At 53.3% G+C, this 15,638-nt stretch overlaps 1 protein-coding gene across 3 annotated transcripts in view; it reads left to right on the forward strand.

Moving 5' to 3' along the window:
- Positions 1 to 15,638, forward strand: part of AHCYL1 (adenosylhomocysteinase like 1) — a 31,085-nt gene that overhangs the window by 10,353 nt on the left and 5,094 nt on the right. For all 3 annotated transcript variants that reach the window (XM_054290756.1, XM_054290758.1, XM_054290759.1), the window contains exons 2-13: positions 6,720 to 6,831; positions 7,192 to 7,335; positions 8,068 to 8,168; positions 9,382 to 9,484; positions 10,392 to 10,486; positions 11,235 to 11,341; positions 11,422 to 11,538; positions 11,681 to 11,744; positions 13,541 to 13,629; positions 14,060 to 14,130; positions 14,737 to 14,831; positions 15,246 to 15,344. In XM_054290756.1, the coding sequence (XP_054146731.1) occupies positions 6,720 to 6,831; positions 7,192 to 7,335; positions 8,068 to 8,168; positions 9,382 to 9,484; positions 10,392 to 10,486; positions 11,235 to 11,341; positions 11,422 to 11,538; positions 11,681 to 11,744; positions 13,541 to 13,629; positions 14,060 to 14,130; positions 14,737 to 14,831; positions 15,246 to 15,344 (1,197 nt within the window). The remainder of the gene's footprint in view (positions 1 to 6,719; positions 6,832 to 7,191; positions 7,336 to 8,067; positions 8,169 to 9,381; positions 9,485 to 10,391; positions 10,487 to 11,234; positions 11,342 to 11,421; positions 11,539 to 11,680; positions 11,745 to 13,540; positions 13,630 to 14,059; positions 14,131 to 14,736; positions 14,832 to 15,245; positions 15,345 to 15,638) is intronic.

The raw sequence follows: 15,638 nt of genomic DNA on the forward strand, positions 1-15,638 counted from the left end.
TGAGTTGTCAGGGTGAGAGACTTGCTGGTCCTGATCCCCCATCCCTCTTCTCCAAGCACCTTGTTTTTCCTTCCCTTCCGTCCTTAAGGAGTGCTGTGATCCACAAATACCCTTCCAGGCTGGATAACCTCCCAGGAGAAGAACCCTAAAACCATCCCTGTGTGCCTTGCTAATTCCCACCCCAAAAATCCATGTCCTGTGTCATTATAGGACACCAAAGAACACAAGCTCACACTGCTGTTCTCAAGGTGAAGAAAAGGGAAGTTTATTTTCTGACTCCAACATTTATAGTTTTCTAAAAGTGACAGTGGATTGGAGGGTGGCAGTGCCACCTCTCCAATGACACTGGACAAACTAACAGTCCATCAACTCTCCCTTCTTTTATAAGGGAATGCAAAACAATGAGTTATTTACAGAAAGTGTGTGAAAAAGTTCACTACAAGAATGTCAACATCAGAAAGCTTAGAAAATCTTAAAAAACCAGGGTGACACACAAACACACAGCTCCTGTTGGACTGTGGAGCAGGATCTGTGTCCCCCTGTGTGTCCCCTGTTCCCAGGCTCATGTCTAGACACTGTGCTGTGGGAACAGGGGCTGGCTCTCCCAGCCTGGTGGCAGAGCAGAGGGGGCCTGGGGACAGGGCAGCCAAGTCCTCTAAACAAACCCAGTGCCCTGGCATGGCCACGGTGGGCATGGTGCCAGCTGCAGGCCAGCACAGGGACACACACTGGGAGCACTGGGAACCTGCAGCTGGTGGCTTTGGGATGGCCTCAGGGAAGGAAATGTGGCAATTGCTCTTTTCTCCCAGTCAGGAAACTCAGAGTCCTCTCTAGGGTGGCTGTGAGAACAGCATGGGACAGTTCTGTCCCTTCTCTGAGGAGGTGGCTCAAGCAAAGCTGCTCCTTTCTCCCTTTTCACCTGGAATGAAGGAGAACATTGGTTATCTGACTGATGGTGCTGAAGGGCCTCATTCCCTGGGATGCCTCTGCCCTCCCTGGATGCTGAGTTGCTTCTGCAAATCATTGGATTAGAACCATTTGTCCTTTAGAAATGCCTGACCCAGCTCCTCCTCAGGAACAACCAGCAGCTCTCTGTCCTTCTGCACATAAGGAATCCTTGGAGACTGAAAGCTGAAGGTGCCCATCTCCAGGTGGGCAAAACCCAGCCCTGCTCCGAGCTGCTGCTCCTGTCTCATGTGGAAGCAGGGCTGGTGAGGAGGATGAATGTTTGAGCTGTAAAACATTCCTTGTCTGGCTGAATTTCCAGCAATGACAAAGAAATTATGAACTTAAGAGACAGATCACGTCAGGGCTGCCTTGGCAGCATGGACATCCAGCAGGGCCCTCCCAGCCTCTGCCAGGGAGTTTTTGTTTGGGAGAACATACAAAGTAAGGGGAACTGGCTGCACTGAATAGTGCTGATCCCTGCTGCTGGTTTGCTGCAGCCAAAGGAAGGGTCCCAGCACTCTGGATGCTTCCAGGCTTTCTCCTGGGAGGACAGAAGTGGGTTGCAGAGACTCTTCTGCTCTAGAGGTGCTTGTGTGGCTGTAGGAACGTGCTCTGCTCCCATTTTGCTGTTCCTCCCTGGGCAACTGTGCTGTGTCCTCACATCCACGGATGTCACACGCAGAGGTCTGGAGGGTTTTAGATGGTTCATTGCTTCCTGCTTATCTTGGGTGATGTGTGGAGCCTGCTCCTGTCCTCACTCCACTTATCCAGGACACAATTGGCTGGGAGGACACTTTTCCCATGGCTGTGGATGTGCTGATGCTCACATTGTCCCTAATAATAAATAGTAATGATAATAAAAGGATTGCTGAAACAAACCTGGGGGTGCTAGGAATAGAGCCTGGAGCTGCTTCCCAGCCTGTGTCCTTTCCCCTGTGGAGCCTGTGCATTGATGAGCCATGTCAGCTGTGAGTTGGTGGATGCTTTCCAAAATCTCTGTTCCTTCCACAATCTGCTCCTGCTCTCCCCCAAGGCTGCATGGGATGCAGTCAGGGATGTGTAGCACAACAAAGGAACTTAAATGACCTCTCTGGAGCTGTTCTGGGAATGGAAGAAGTGTTAAAATGAAAAGTGGGATTGTCCTGTGTGAGAGGGACATGCTGGGCTCATCCTGGAGCCAGGGAGTGGAATTTTCTGACTCTGTCAGCTCCAAACACTGCTCTCCTGGATGACCACTGGGAGAGTCCTTGGGGTCAGCCATGGAGGATGGCACACCCTGCAGTCATGAGCTGCCAGTTTGGTGAGGTGGTACCAATCCAGACCTGCAGTCTGTTTGTCCTCCCTGTGTCGTAATAATTAAACAAACGAAGCTGTGTGTACTGGGGACACTTGAGCTGCTGGGCTTGGTGCTGCCCCACCAATGCTCTCAGTGCATTTATCCTTATGCCCTGGAGAGAAGCTTGTTCAGGTTGGTCTTCAGCTTCCTGGTGGTTTGGGATGTGTGGCCAAATAGGGTGGACAGTGCTCCCTCAGCTCCAATCATGGAAAGGGTGGTTCGGGCTGAACATGAGTGGCTATTGTTGGGAAATGTCAGATCTGCCTGGGAATGGCAGTGGATTTCCCAAAGGGAGAAAATGTCCTCCTGGCTTGGCTGGTGTCACTGGGAGCAGGCAGTGCCCAGCAATGCTCTGGAAGAACTTGGCAGGAGATGGTGGATCCTGCTGTTTTCCTGCAGAACATATTCCAAAATCCCTGCTGTTCTGAGTGAGGAACTGCTCATTTGGCCCCTTAGGTCTCCAGCCCCTTCTCCTTTTGCAGGCAGCGATGCTGAAAACCCCTGGCTTCATTCCCATGCAGAGAAGTGGGTGCTGTCTTGTTTTCCCTCCTTGACCACGAATTTCTGGGATGAAAAAATATTTTCCTTGCTCTTAAAACCCTTGTGCTCCACCCGGTTGGAAAAGCTGCTTCCAGCAGGATGAAGTTTGGGATGCAATTCATCACCGTGCTCTTGAGAGCTGGACAGCCCCAATCCTGCTGAGCCAGGGAGCACTAAAACCCACAGCCCCCCAGCTGGGAATGCTGTTCATTCCAGCTCCCATGACAGGCAGAGGGATTAGGAGATTTTCTCTGTCTCCTTAATGCAGCTCGAGCTGGGCACGTGGAGGGCACTGGTCACGCACCTCTGCTCCGGTTCCTGCCCCAGCTCCTGCGCTGCCCCTCGTGCTGCAGACACAGAGGAGATCCCCCGGGCAAGGAGGGCTTGGATGCTCCCATGGTTCCTCAGGTTTGGGTGCTCTTCGTGGTGTTTGATGATAATTTTAGCCAGGACAGATTTTGCTAAGCTGGGGAGTTCAGCTGAGCCCTGGTAAAGCCACGGCGGGGATTACTGGGGGTAATTCAGCACTTGGTTTGCTTAGCTCTTGCTTTTTCTCTCCCCTTGCATTCAATCCCCTCATTCCCGTGTTTCTAAACCTGCTGTTTCTCTTGCAGGGTGGGGTTGTGCCTCAGAGCTGGCTCAGCACTCGCAGCTGGAGCCCTGAAGGGGAGGTGGATTGTGTGGGATGGTGTGGGACTGGGCAGTGCAGCATCCCTCTGTCCCATCCTCTCTTTTCCACTGCACACATTTCCCTGAAGGGAATTGCCCTGTCCCAGAGCACACACATCCTGGATGCTGCAGGCCAGGACAGACCTGCACCCTGTGCTTTGTTTTTTCCCCCTCCTGGGTCACCTCTTCCCTGGAAACCTTTCCCTGAGATACAGAAAATTCCTCATCTAACACTTTAAGCTGTTTTAATGCCAGCAGCTGTTTTATGGGGAATGTTTTTTTATACCCCCTGGTTTGATGAGCTGCCAGAGGAAGAACTTGATGTGAAGGCATGGAAATCTTGTGTCCTGAAATTGCTGATGCTTTTTCTTCCTTGGAAGTGCCCACGAGCAATACACTGGTGTGGAAGTAGCACAAGCCTATCCCAGGCTGTGTGGGGAAGATTGCTCCCAGGAACAGACCTTGAACAAATTCCAGCCACACCATTCCTTGTTGGGAATCCTGCCAGCTCCTGCCACACACCCTGAGCACAATATTGGTACCTACCTGGAAGTGCTTCCATCCTGGAGCCAACTTCCCTGTGGGGATGGGGTTGTGTGGCCTCTGGATCCTCCCTCTGCTCTCCCATGGGGATGGAGGTTTCAATGCCTTCCAGGTCCTCCCACTGATTTCCCATGGGCATGAGGCTTGTGGTCTCCTCTGCATCCTCCCGTGCTCTCTTCTGTGAGATAGGGTTGGGATGCCCTCTGGATTCTGTCCTTTGGATCCTCCCTCTGCTCTCCTGTGGGATAAGATTGTGGTGCCCTCTGGATCCTGCCCTCTGCATCTTCCCTCTGCTCTCTCATGGGTATGGAGGTTTTAATGTCCTCCAGGTCCTCCCTCTGATTTCCCATGGGGATGAGGGTTGTGGTGTCCTCTTCACCCTCCCTCTGCTCTCCTGTGGGATGCCCTCCAGATCCTGCCCTCTGGATCCTCCCTCTGCTCTCCTGTGGGGATGGAGGTTTTAATGTCCTCCAGGTTCTCCCTCTGATTTCTCATGGGGGTGAGGGTTGTGGTCTCCTTTTCATCCTCCCTCTGCTCTCTTCTGTGGGGATAGGGTTGGGATGCCCTCTGGATCCTCCCTCTGCTTCCTCATGGAGATGGAGGTTTCAATGCCTTCCAGATCTTCCCTCCAAATTCCCACAGGGATGAGGGTTGTGGTGTCCTCTGCATCCTCCCTCTGCTCTCCTGTGGGGATGGAGGTTGGGATGCCCTCTGCGTCCTGCCCTCCTCATCCTCCCTCTGCTCTCCTGTGGGGACAGGGTTGGGATGCCCTCTGGATCCTCCCTCTGTTCCCCCATGGGGATGGAGGTTTCAATGCCCTCCAGGTCCTCCCTCTGATTTCCCATGGGGATGAGGCTTGTGGTCTCCTCTGGATCTTCCCTCTGCTCTTCTGTGGGATAGGGTTGGGATGGCCTCTGGATCCTGCCCTCCTCATCCTCCCTCTGCTCTCCCATGGGGATAGGGTTGGGATGCCCTCTGGATCCTGCCCTCTGCATCCTCTCTCTGCTCCCTCATGGGGATGGAGGTTGTGGTGCCCTCCTCATCCTCCCTCTGCATCAAATGACCTCAAACAATTGCAAAACCAAACCTTCTATCTCCATTTATCCTTCCTATTCCTTCCACTAATACAAACTAAAGCAGTTTGCACCAGAATCCAGCTGGACTCTGCTGGGAGGCCTGGTTGGGGAAGCAGGTACTGGGCTGTGGTGTGTCCAGGATGGAGGAGCTGGCTGGAAACCTTGCAGCAGCAACACCCACAGGAATGCCTGGGATGCTTGGCTGGGTGTGGTGGTGGATCTCTCTGTGCCAGTCAGTTCCTGGAAGGGATGCTGGGGTCCCACATCATCCCTCCTGCCCTCCCTTGGAGTGAGCCATGGGTTTCATGCCCCCTTGTCCCTTCCCAGGTGGAATACCATGCTGGTTTTGGCCCATCTGCTGGGATTCTGTAGGATTGTGGCAATGTTTTCCAGCCCAAAAATCTGTCCTGGTGCTGCAGGCACCCCAGCTCCAGCCTGTGCAGATTCTTCCTTTCTGGAATGGATCATTTCAACTAAATACTTTCATTTTTTCTCCCCTCTGAAGGCTGTTTGCTGCATCAAAGCTTTCAGGGAACTTTTGGGATGGCTGTGGCACTGCAAGCCCCTCCTTGTGGCTGCTCTGGGCTGTCTCTTTCCATCATCTTGATTTCTCTAGGACTCCTCTCAAGGTCTCCTGGGTCTCGGGGATGCTTTGTTAATCCCACTCCCTGCCATGACGTCTCATCCCTGTTAAATGGCAAAATTAAATCCTGCAGTGACATGATCTGAGGGAAGGGGCCGTGCTGGGGTTCTTTGTCAGGGTTTCCTGCATGGCAGCAGGGAGGGGGCTGCAGGCTGGGCTTGCTGCTGCTTTCCCTGATTCCCTTTCATCTCTGTTGCCTTGCACTGGCAGGAGCAGCAGTAAGGCTCACTCGGGGTGAGCGCAGCAGCTGAGCAGTTTTGAGTTATTTTTCCTCTCTTTTTGGCCCAACACAGTTAAATTTGATGATCTGGTGGAAGGTGCTGGAGCTTTGAGTTGCCTCTGGCTGAGAGAGGTAGCTGTTTTGGGGGTTCTCTTCCAATGGAAACATCTTGTCCTGCAGAGGAGGCTGAAAGCCAATGCAATGTCAACTTCTCTTTGTTGAAATGTTCTCTCTTGCTGAGGTTTTTTCGTGTGCTTTTAGTGTCAGTTTTGGAAGGATGTGCAGTGTTTTTAACCTGTGGGATGCTCTGCTCCTGGGGAAGAGCCTGGAATCACCAGGGATCTGTTGGGACCACCCCAGCTTTCTTGCTGCTGCATTTTTGGGCAGAAATCTGCTGGGATTGCTTGGGGCAGGGGCTGTGGGAGCCGGGGCTCTGCCTCCACTTGGGATGTGGATTGTGCAAGGAGTGTAATTCCTGAAGGAGCCTTAGGGAGCTGGCAAGGGATTAAAGGGGATGTTTCAGGGGCTCTTTTTATCTTCAGGTGTGTCAAATTTCCAGAGTGACAAAAACCTGGTGGCAACTTTTCAGGCAGAGGAAGGGATTTAATTTTTGCCATCTTTAGCCTTGTATTTGGTGATGTTAATTTTTGTGGACTGAAGAGATCTGTGGCTCCCTGTAGCTTGGGGAGGTGCCATGCCCTGAGGATCACATCCTGATTTAGCATTTCTTTCCTTTGCTCCCAGCAAATCCAGTTTGCAGATGACATGCAGGAGTTCACCAAATTCCCGACCAAGACGGGCCGTCGGTCCCTGTCCCGCTCCATCTCCCAGTCTTCCACTGACAGCTACAGCTCTGGTAGGTGCCAGCTCCTTGTCCTTGTGTGTTCCTCTCAAAAACCCAGCGTGGGTGCTGCACTGAATGTGCTGCTCACACCCTGAGGCAGGATTTGTGCTGCTGTTTGTACTTGGGTGCTGAGGGAATGATTCCAGCCATTCCCAAAGCTCAGGCATTGATTGATTGCCAGTTGATAATTGTTACCTCTGGGCTGTTCTAGAGAAAAAGAGTGCAAAATTCCTTCAGGGCATTGACTTTCCTTAGGAGCTTGGTAGTTTGAGCCATGAGTGAAAGCTGGGAAGGGAAAGAGGGCAGAAACCTGAGGGGTGGGAGGTTCATTAAGGCCTGGCATAACACTCATTCACTGCTCTTTTGGTTCAGCTGCCTCGTACACAGACAGCTCTGATGATGAGGTGTCCCCTCGAGAGAAGCAGCAAACCAACTCCAAGGGCAGCAGCAATTTCTGTGTGAAGAACATCAAACAGGCAGAGTTCGGGCGCCGCGAGATTGAGATCGCCGAGCAGGGTACAGAGTGGAGGGTGGGGCTTCTGGGCCTAGGGCAGGTTCTGGACACCAGGAGCTGAGGAGTGGCAAAGTGGCAATTCCCACTCCTGCTGCAGCCTTGGATGTCCTGTTTCCTTCCCCCAAAATCAGTTAGGTAATAGTGAGATGTGCCAGCAAGTGTTGATGCTGTGTCCCCCCCCTTTTCTAGCAGGAGCAGAGCTCTTGCAGGGTTTAATGTTTTGTTGGCTTTGGATGGACAAGGATTTTGTAACACTTTCAGAGATATCAAAGCTGAAAATCCCACCCCTTCCTGTGGGGGTGGTAGGAAGCTGAATTACCATTTCCAATGGGATGATTGGGTAACTCTCCTTTTAGGAGGGGAAGATAATCCAGACACATCTAGAGCAGCTCTTCTGAGATGTGGCAGCTCTGTTTTCAAGTTCAGGTGCTTCACCTGCTGCCACAGGGCTGGTGACTGTCCTTAGGAACCTTCCCCAGGCAGTGCCAGTCCCAGACCCCTCCTTGCCTCTCTCCTTGTCCCTTGGTCAAGTGATAAATGACACTGGTGTTTCGGTCCCATTTTGCACAGACCTGCCAGGCCAGGGATGAGGAGTTTTCTCCCTACCTGTGTAACAGCTTCAGCAGAAATTTTGGGGCTGGAGGTATCCTGGGAGGCCCTGAAAGGAAGGGAGCTGTGGCAGAGAGGGGACCCTGCAGACTGAACCAGCATTAAAACCTCTCTTCCTTTTGCAGACATGTCTGCTCTGATTTCGCTCAGGAAACGAGCCCAGGGGGAGAAGCCTTTGGCTGGAGCTAAAATTGTGGGCTGTACCCACATCACAGCACAGACTGCAGTGAGTGGCTGCTTATCTGGGGGGCCTGGGCTGGGACATCAGCTTTTCCATGGGGAACAAAGTTCTTTATCTCTTTGAATGGGAGAAGGCACGTTCAGTAGAACCTGGATGTGTTTTGGAAAGGATGTGCTGGTGGCATTTCCCCAGGGCAGCATTTGGTTCCTGTGCCCATCACTGATGCCCAAGGCCAGGGTCAGGGGCACCCTGGGAGTCTGCTCTCATGCCAGGGTCATCCCCTGACCCCTGGGACAGCCCTGACCTCTGGGTTATCCCTGACCCTCAGGGCACCCCTGGCCCCCGGGGTGCTGCAGGCACCCTAACCCCTGGGGCACCTGTTACCCCCAGGGCATCCCTGACCTCTGGGTTATCCCTGACTCCCAAGGCACTGCTGGTGCCTGGGACACTCCTGAACCCTGGGTTATCCCTGTCCCCTGGGGCACCCCTGGCATCCTGGGGCACCCCTGACCCCCAGGATGCCCCTGTCCCAACCCCCAGGCCACCTCTGATCCCCGGGACACCCCTGACACCCAGGACACCCATGATCCCTGGAACACCCCTGACCCCTGGGCTATCTGTGATCCCCAGGGCACCCCTGATCCCTGGAGCACTCCTGGTCTCTGGGGCACTCCTGACCCCCTTGGGCACTGCTGGCACCTAGGACACCCCTGTTATCCCTGACCCGTGGGACACCCTGACCCCCAGGATGCCCCTGATCCCTGGAACAACCCTGACCTCCAGGACAACCTGGATCCCTGGAACACCCTTGATCCCTGGGGCTCCCCTGACCCCCAGGTTATCCCTGACCTCTGGGACACCCTGACCCCTAGAGCACCCCGGACACACCTGACCCCTGGAACACCCCTGTCCCCTGGGGCACCCCTGTCCCTGGGTTACCCCTGATCCCTGGAACACCCCTGACCTCCAGGACAACCTGGATCCCTGGAACACTCCTGTCCCCTGGGGCACCCCTGACTCCTGGCCCTCCGGACAGCTCTGACCCCCGGATTATCCCTGTTCCCTGGGACACCCCTGTCCCCCTGGGGCACCCCTGACCCCTGGAACTCCCCAGACACCCCTGTCCCCCGGGACACCCCTGATCCCTGGAACACCCTGGACACCCCTGACTCCCAGGACACCCCTGACCCCTGGAACACCCCAGACACCCCTGTCCCCCGGGTTACCCTGACTCCCAGCCCACCCCGCTGTCGCACAGGTGCTGATCGAGACGCTGTGTGCCCTGGGGGCGCAGTGCCGCTGGTCCGCCTGCAACATCTACTCCACCCAGAACGAGGTGGCCGCGGCCCTGGCAGAGGCTGGTGAGTGCAGCTGGGCCAGAGCCCCCGCGGCCTCTCCTGCCTCCCTGGCCTCACCCGGGGGAAACCTTCCAGGGAAATTCATATTGCATTTGTATATATATAATTTTACATTTATATAAATATATTTATATTTATATTTATATATGAAATATTTATATTAAAATATAGCAAATATTTATAAGTTTTATTCTATATTTATGGAAATTCTATATTTACTATAATGTATATGCTAATAAAATGATATTGAGATTATAAAATCATAATTTATATTTAGAAATATTTATACTATATAGAAATATAAATAAATATTTTAATAATATATATTATAGATAAATATATACATTCACATAAAATATACAATATATGAATACATGTATAGATATTTATAAAGGGCTTATAGATATATTTTATATAGAATATAAATAAAATAGGTATAAAATAGAAACAAATAATTAGGAATAAATATAAAATTCTAAAAACATAAAATGTATTTAAATTTTATATTTAACCATATTTTAATTCTATTTTATTCATTTTTATACTGTTTAGAATTAAACAGTTAATAGTAGTATTACTACATTAATTAGTGCTAATAGAAGTATTACTACAATAAAAACCACTACAAGTTATTGTTACTAGTATTGTTTTAGTATTATTTATTGATTATTATTTCTTTGGTTTTTATTATTTATTTTAATTTTTAAAAATTTTGTATTTTTGTTTTAGGGAATTAGTATTTTTGGGGAATATCTTCTAGGGAGGGATGGGCAGGTCTGATCCTGCTGTGGCAGTGATGTGATCTCTGCATGCCCCCCTGGCTCTTGTGTCCGTGTGTTTCTGGAGCTGGCCAAGCAGGAGAGAGCTCTGCCAAGCCCAGCAAACTCCAGGGATGCTCCTGTTCTTGCAGGTGTTGCTGTGTTTGCCTGGAAAGGGGAGTCAGAGGATGATTTCTGGTGGTGCATTGACCGCTGTGTTAACGTAGATGGCTGGCAGGCCAACATGGTAAGGAGCCTTCTCCTGCCCTTCCTCTTCCTCCCTTCCACCCTGGGGCTGTTTCTGGGAGCCTGCTGACTTCGAATTTGACCTCCATTAATGGGAGGCTCTTGGAGATGAGCTGGGAGCAGCCATGGGAATGGCAGGAGCTGCAGAGATGATGTCCTGAGTAGGCACATCCCAATGGCAAGGGAACAGCTCCTGGTGGAGCTGCCATGAGCCAAGAAATGGGACCTGTTTCCCCTGTAGGAGCTGCCCCAGCCACTCCTCTCTCTGCCATCTGCCCTCTCCCTCCCAAAGCTGGGAGGGACCCCTCATAGTGGGGACCCCCTCATAGTGGGGATCTTTCCCTTGTCAAAGCTGATGTCCCTCCTTGGTGCATGGTCTGTGGTCACCAGTGATGTGTCCATGGGCCATGACACCTCTCACAGCCTGTCCTCTCTGTTTGCTTTCTGGGCATCAGTGTGATGTCCTGAGCTCAGCCTGGTTAGTTTGTGCTGCCCGTGGTCACTTTCCCAGGCTGGAAATCCTGTCAGGATCCAGCAGCTCCACACAGGGTTAAGGAATCTCAGTGTTTTAGAGGAGACCCCGAGTTGCAGGGGAACCTGGGAGTCCTGGCCCCCAGGTCTCTGCCCAAACAGCCCCTCCAGCAGTGCCTGAAGATGCTTCTCCAAACCATTTTCCCCATCCTGTCCTCAGCCAGTGCATTTCCCAGTGGGAGGTCTGACTGCTCTCTGTTCTGCCTTGCCTGTTCCAGATCCTGGATGATGGTGGGGACCTGACCCATTGGGTTTATAAGAAATACCCCAGCGTGTTCAAGAAGATCCGAGGGATTGTGGAGGAGAGCGTGACAGGAGTGCACAGGTGGGAGCTTTGGGAAGGCAGAGCCAGAGCTCTCAGGGAGTTGCTGCTGTCTGCTCTGACCTGCCTCTGCCCTCTCCCAGGCTGTACCAGCTCTCCAAGGCTGGGAAGCTCTGTGTCCCAGCCATGAATGTGAATGACTCTGTCACCAAGCAGAAGTTTGATAACCTCTATTGCTGCCGGGAATCCATCCTGGATGGGTGAGTCCAGCTCTTCTCCCCACTGAGACTTCCACAGGGTGGGTTTGGCTCTGGCTGCTTCTTAAGCAGAGATCAGGCTCTGCTGCTTTGACCTGGTTTTGGGCTTGACTGATCCCAACACAGGTCTCTCTCTGTTCCCCAGCCTGAAGAGGACCACGGATGTGATGTTTGGAGGGAAGCAAGTGGTGGTTTGTGGTTATGGGGAGGTGAGTTCTGTGTGCTGGGCTGGCCTCCCCCAAGCTCAGCATCCTGCAGTTCCCTGTGCAAAGGCCACTTGCCCTTGCTATAAGGAGTAGATCCAACCTGGTGAGCAATAACCAGGGAAATCTTGCTGGGAGGATGGAGATCAGGGATCAGATTTCCCAGTTTGCTGCAGATGAACTGGGCTGCACAGCTGACAGTTGCTGGGAGCACTGGCCTGGGTTATAACTACCCACGGGTGCTCCCATCTGCTGTCCCTGGCCCAGGTTCAGCATCCAGCCTGGCTGTCACTGAGCAGGGCAGGCAGCTTCTCCCTGGGAATAATATTCTGGCAGAGGGAAATTGTATCATGAACTTGTAACTGATTCTACCCTGGAAGAGCTGGAGCTGGGAGCTGCCACCTTCCCTCCATCTGTGCACGTTGTGTGGGCGTTTATCTTCCAGCACTGTGCGGGGACTGGCAGGAGCTGCAAAGGCTCTTCCCAGCAGGAATTTGCTCCCTAATTCATTTAGGCACCAGTGGAGTACAGCTCTGCTTGACCAAGGGACTGTGCTGGCTGTCAGTGAGTGCTCTGGGCTGGTGCCTGATTCTCCAGGCAGGAGTTGTGCTGGGCATTGTTGTCTGTCCTAAACTTTACTGGACTTCTTCACAACAGGAGAGTCAGAGAATCCCAGACTCCAACCCATGTTTGGGTTGGAAGGGAACTTCATGCTCATCCAGTTCCACCCCCTGCCATGGACAGGGACACTTTCCACTAGACTAGGTTGCTCCAAGCCCCACTCAACCTTGAAATCTTCAGGGATGAGGAGCCACAGCTTTTCTGAAACATTCCATCCAGTGCCTCACCACTGTCATGGAAGAATTCCTTCCCACTATCCCATCTAACCCTGCCCTCTGGCAGTGGGAAGCCATTCCTCCTTGCCCTGTCCCTTGTCCAAAGTCTCTCTTCAGCTCTCCAGAAGCCCCTTTAGGCACAGGAAGGGGCTCTAAGGTTTTGCTGCAGCCTGCTCTCCTGCAGGCTGAGCACCCTTAGCTCCCCCAGCCTGCTCACCATGAATGGTTTCCCCTTTGGGGGTGAGTTGAGTCCCAGGTGGCCCTGCCTGAGTGTGTTCAGTAGACCTGAGGTTCGAGCTCAGTGATAAGTGAGGGTTGCACTGGAAATGTTTTTGATCCTGTCACAAAACAGGGCTGAGTAGAATCTGTGCAGCAGAGCCAGGTGTTGCTGTGGGTTGGTGATGTGGAGGGCTGGGCTCTGTTTTAATTTTCCACTGAGGAGAGAGAGCAAGTCCGAGATGCTGTTGCAGGAACCCTGTGTCCCCTATGCTGATGTGGGCAGCATGGGATGGAGGATGTGCCCCCTGAGGAGTGCAGGATGGCTCTGAAATCCTGCAGCTTGAAGGCAAGGGGCAGTGTGTGCTCCTCTAGGCTGCTTGGAAAAAGGCTCCTGCAATGCTGGGGCTGCACAAGCTGTGAGAGTTGGGTTGGGAAAGCTCCTGCCATGGATATTTCCAGCTGGGGCAGCCACAGCTTCTCTGGACAACCTGTACCAGGGCCTCACCACTCCCACAGGGGAGAATTCCTTCCCAGTATCCTGTCTAATCCAGCCCTCTGGCAGTGGGAGGCTGCTGGCCTTGGAGGGGGAGCTGGGCTTGTGGCAGTTGTGCCACTCACCAGGTACATCCTGAGCTGCTCCTGGCATTGGGCAAGTGGGTAAGATGAGGATCTTCCAGCCTGTTTAGGGCAGGGACTGTGGCACTGGTGTGTCTGTGTCCTGCCTCACTGCTCCTTCTGCCTTGGCAGGTTGGCAAGGGATGCTGTGCTGCCCTGAAAGCCCTGGGAGCCATCGTGTACGTCACCGAGATCGACCCCATCTGCGCTCTCCAGGCCTGGTAAGGTGCTCCCATCTGCTCAGGAGTGTCTCTCTCTCTCTCTCTGCTCTTCCAAACCCTGCCAGAGGCTGGAGTGAGGCCAGGGATCTGTGGTGCATTTTGGAGAACATGCACCTTTTGTTGGGGTGTGATAGGAAAGGGCTTGGGCAGCTTTCAGGGGCGGGATACTGGGTAGGTGTTCACTGGCTGGTTTGGGGAGGCTCGGGCCTCTATGCCACACATTCCTGGCTCATCCAACCCACAAGAGTGGGTTGCACACCCCAACTGTTGCACAGCTCTCCCTTGTAGCACTGGTGTCCCTGGAGGGGTAGAAGAGAGCCTGGGCTGCTGCCAGAGCAGTTTGGAGCTGCTGAGATCCCTCATGGCCTGGGGCAGAGAAGGAACAAGCTTCTCCTCCTCACTGTGGTCCCTATTCCCCTTTTCTTGCCAGCATGGATGGATTTCGGGTGGTGAAGCTGAGTGAAGTAATCCGTCAGGTGGATGTCGTCATCACGTGCACAGGTAGGGATAGCCCAGGCTGGAGCAGGCTGAGGAGCACCATTCCCAATGGGGTCTCAAGGGAGCTGGGGATGGAGGACATTTCACTGCTCTGTGCTCCTGATTTTTCACAACAGCTGAGCTCTGCCAGGAGCTTTTCACCCTGTGTTGCTATACGACCACAGTCCTGGCCCAGAGCAGAGGGACATCTTGGCCACGTGTTCTCAGGGTATTTTGGGATCTCCTGGAGCCTGGTTAATTCATGGGAGCAAAGATCAAAGATTTGGGCACTGAACAGATTCCCCAGGGAATTGTCACGGTCCCAGTCCTGCCAGAGCTTAAGGGGTGTTTGGGCAATGCTCTCAGGCACAGGGTGGGGTTGTTGGCAGTGTCCTGTGCAGGGTCCAGGAGCCGCACTTGATGGCCCTTGTGGGTCCCTTCCAGCTCAGGATATTCCATGACAGCACTTGTCCCACAAGTTCTCTGTCACAGCCACAAGGGTTCAGCCCCAGGGGAGCTCCTCTGATGTTGCCCTAAGCTGAGCTTCTCTGACTCGAGTTCAGGGAAGGAGAAACCAGAGGGTTTGTGTTCCTACTGCTGTGGGGTCAGCTGTGCCCTCTGTGCCTGCAGGGAACAAGAACGTGGTGACCAGGGAGCACCTGGACCGGATGAAGAACAGCTGCATCGTGTGCAACATGGGCCACTCCAACACTGAGATTGATGTGGTGAGTGGGTGCTGGCACCCCTGGCAGTGCCACTCTGCTGCCACCCCTGGCTGTGCCTGCCTGCCTGCTGGCATCCCTGGCTGTGAGTGCCGGCACCCCTGGCTGTGCCCGCCTGCTGGCATGTCTGGCTGTGCCAGAGTGCTGGCACCCTTAGCTGTGCCCCTCTGCTGGCACCTCTGGCTGTGCCCACCTGCCAGATCCTGCCCTGACCCAGCCTGTGCCTCTCCCCTGGCTGTGCCCACCGGGTGGCACTCCTGGCTGCACCCCCCTGCCAGCCCCTGCCCTGACCCAGCCTGTGCCCTCCCCTGGCTGTGCCCCCCTGCCAGCCCCTGCCCTGACCCAGCCTGTGCCTCTCCCCTGGCTGTGCCCCCCTGCCAGCCCCTGCCCTGACCCAGCCTGTGCCCTCCGTTGCAGACCAGCCTGCGGATGCCCGAGCTGACCTGGGAGCGGGTGCGCTCCCAAGTGGATCACGTCATCTGGCCCGATGGGAAGCGGGTGGTGCTGCTGGCCGAGGTGTGTGGGGAGCTGGGCCGTGGTGCTTTGGGCCTCTGTCAGAGTTAGCCAGGTGGAAAAGTGCTGAGAGAAGCCTCAGGGCTCAAAAAAGGTTTTTTTTTATTTGTTTAATTTATTTTTTGTTTTCCTTTCTTGAGGGCGGGTGTGTCATATCCCACATGCAGCCACAGAGGTGCCGTGTGATATTACAGCGACTTGAGTGGGTCGCTGGGGGTGAGAGAAAGACGAGAATCTTGTTTCTTGATTAGAAGGTTGGATTTATTGATATATGATATATAATACATTATAACTATA

This window comes from Melozone crissalis, unplaced genomic scaffold (genome assembly GCF_028551555.1).
Source record: "Melozone crissalis strain CALT ecotype California unplaced genomic scaffold, PUWL_Pcris_2 ptg000086l_1, whole genome shotgun sequence".
Classification (NCBI taxonomy): Eukaryota; Metazoa; Chordata; class Aves; order Passeriformes; family Passerellidae; genus Melozone; species Melozone crissalis.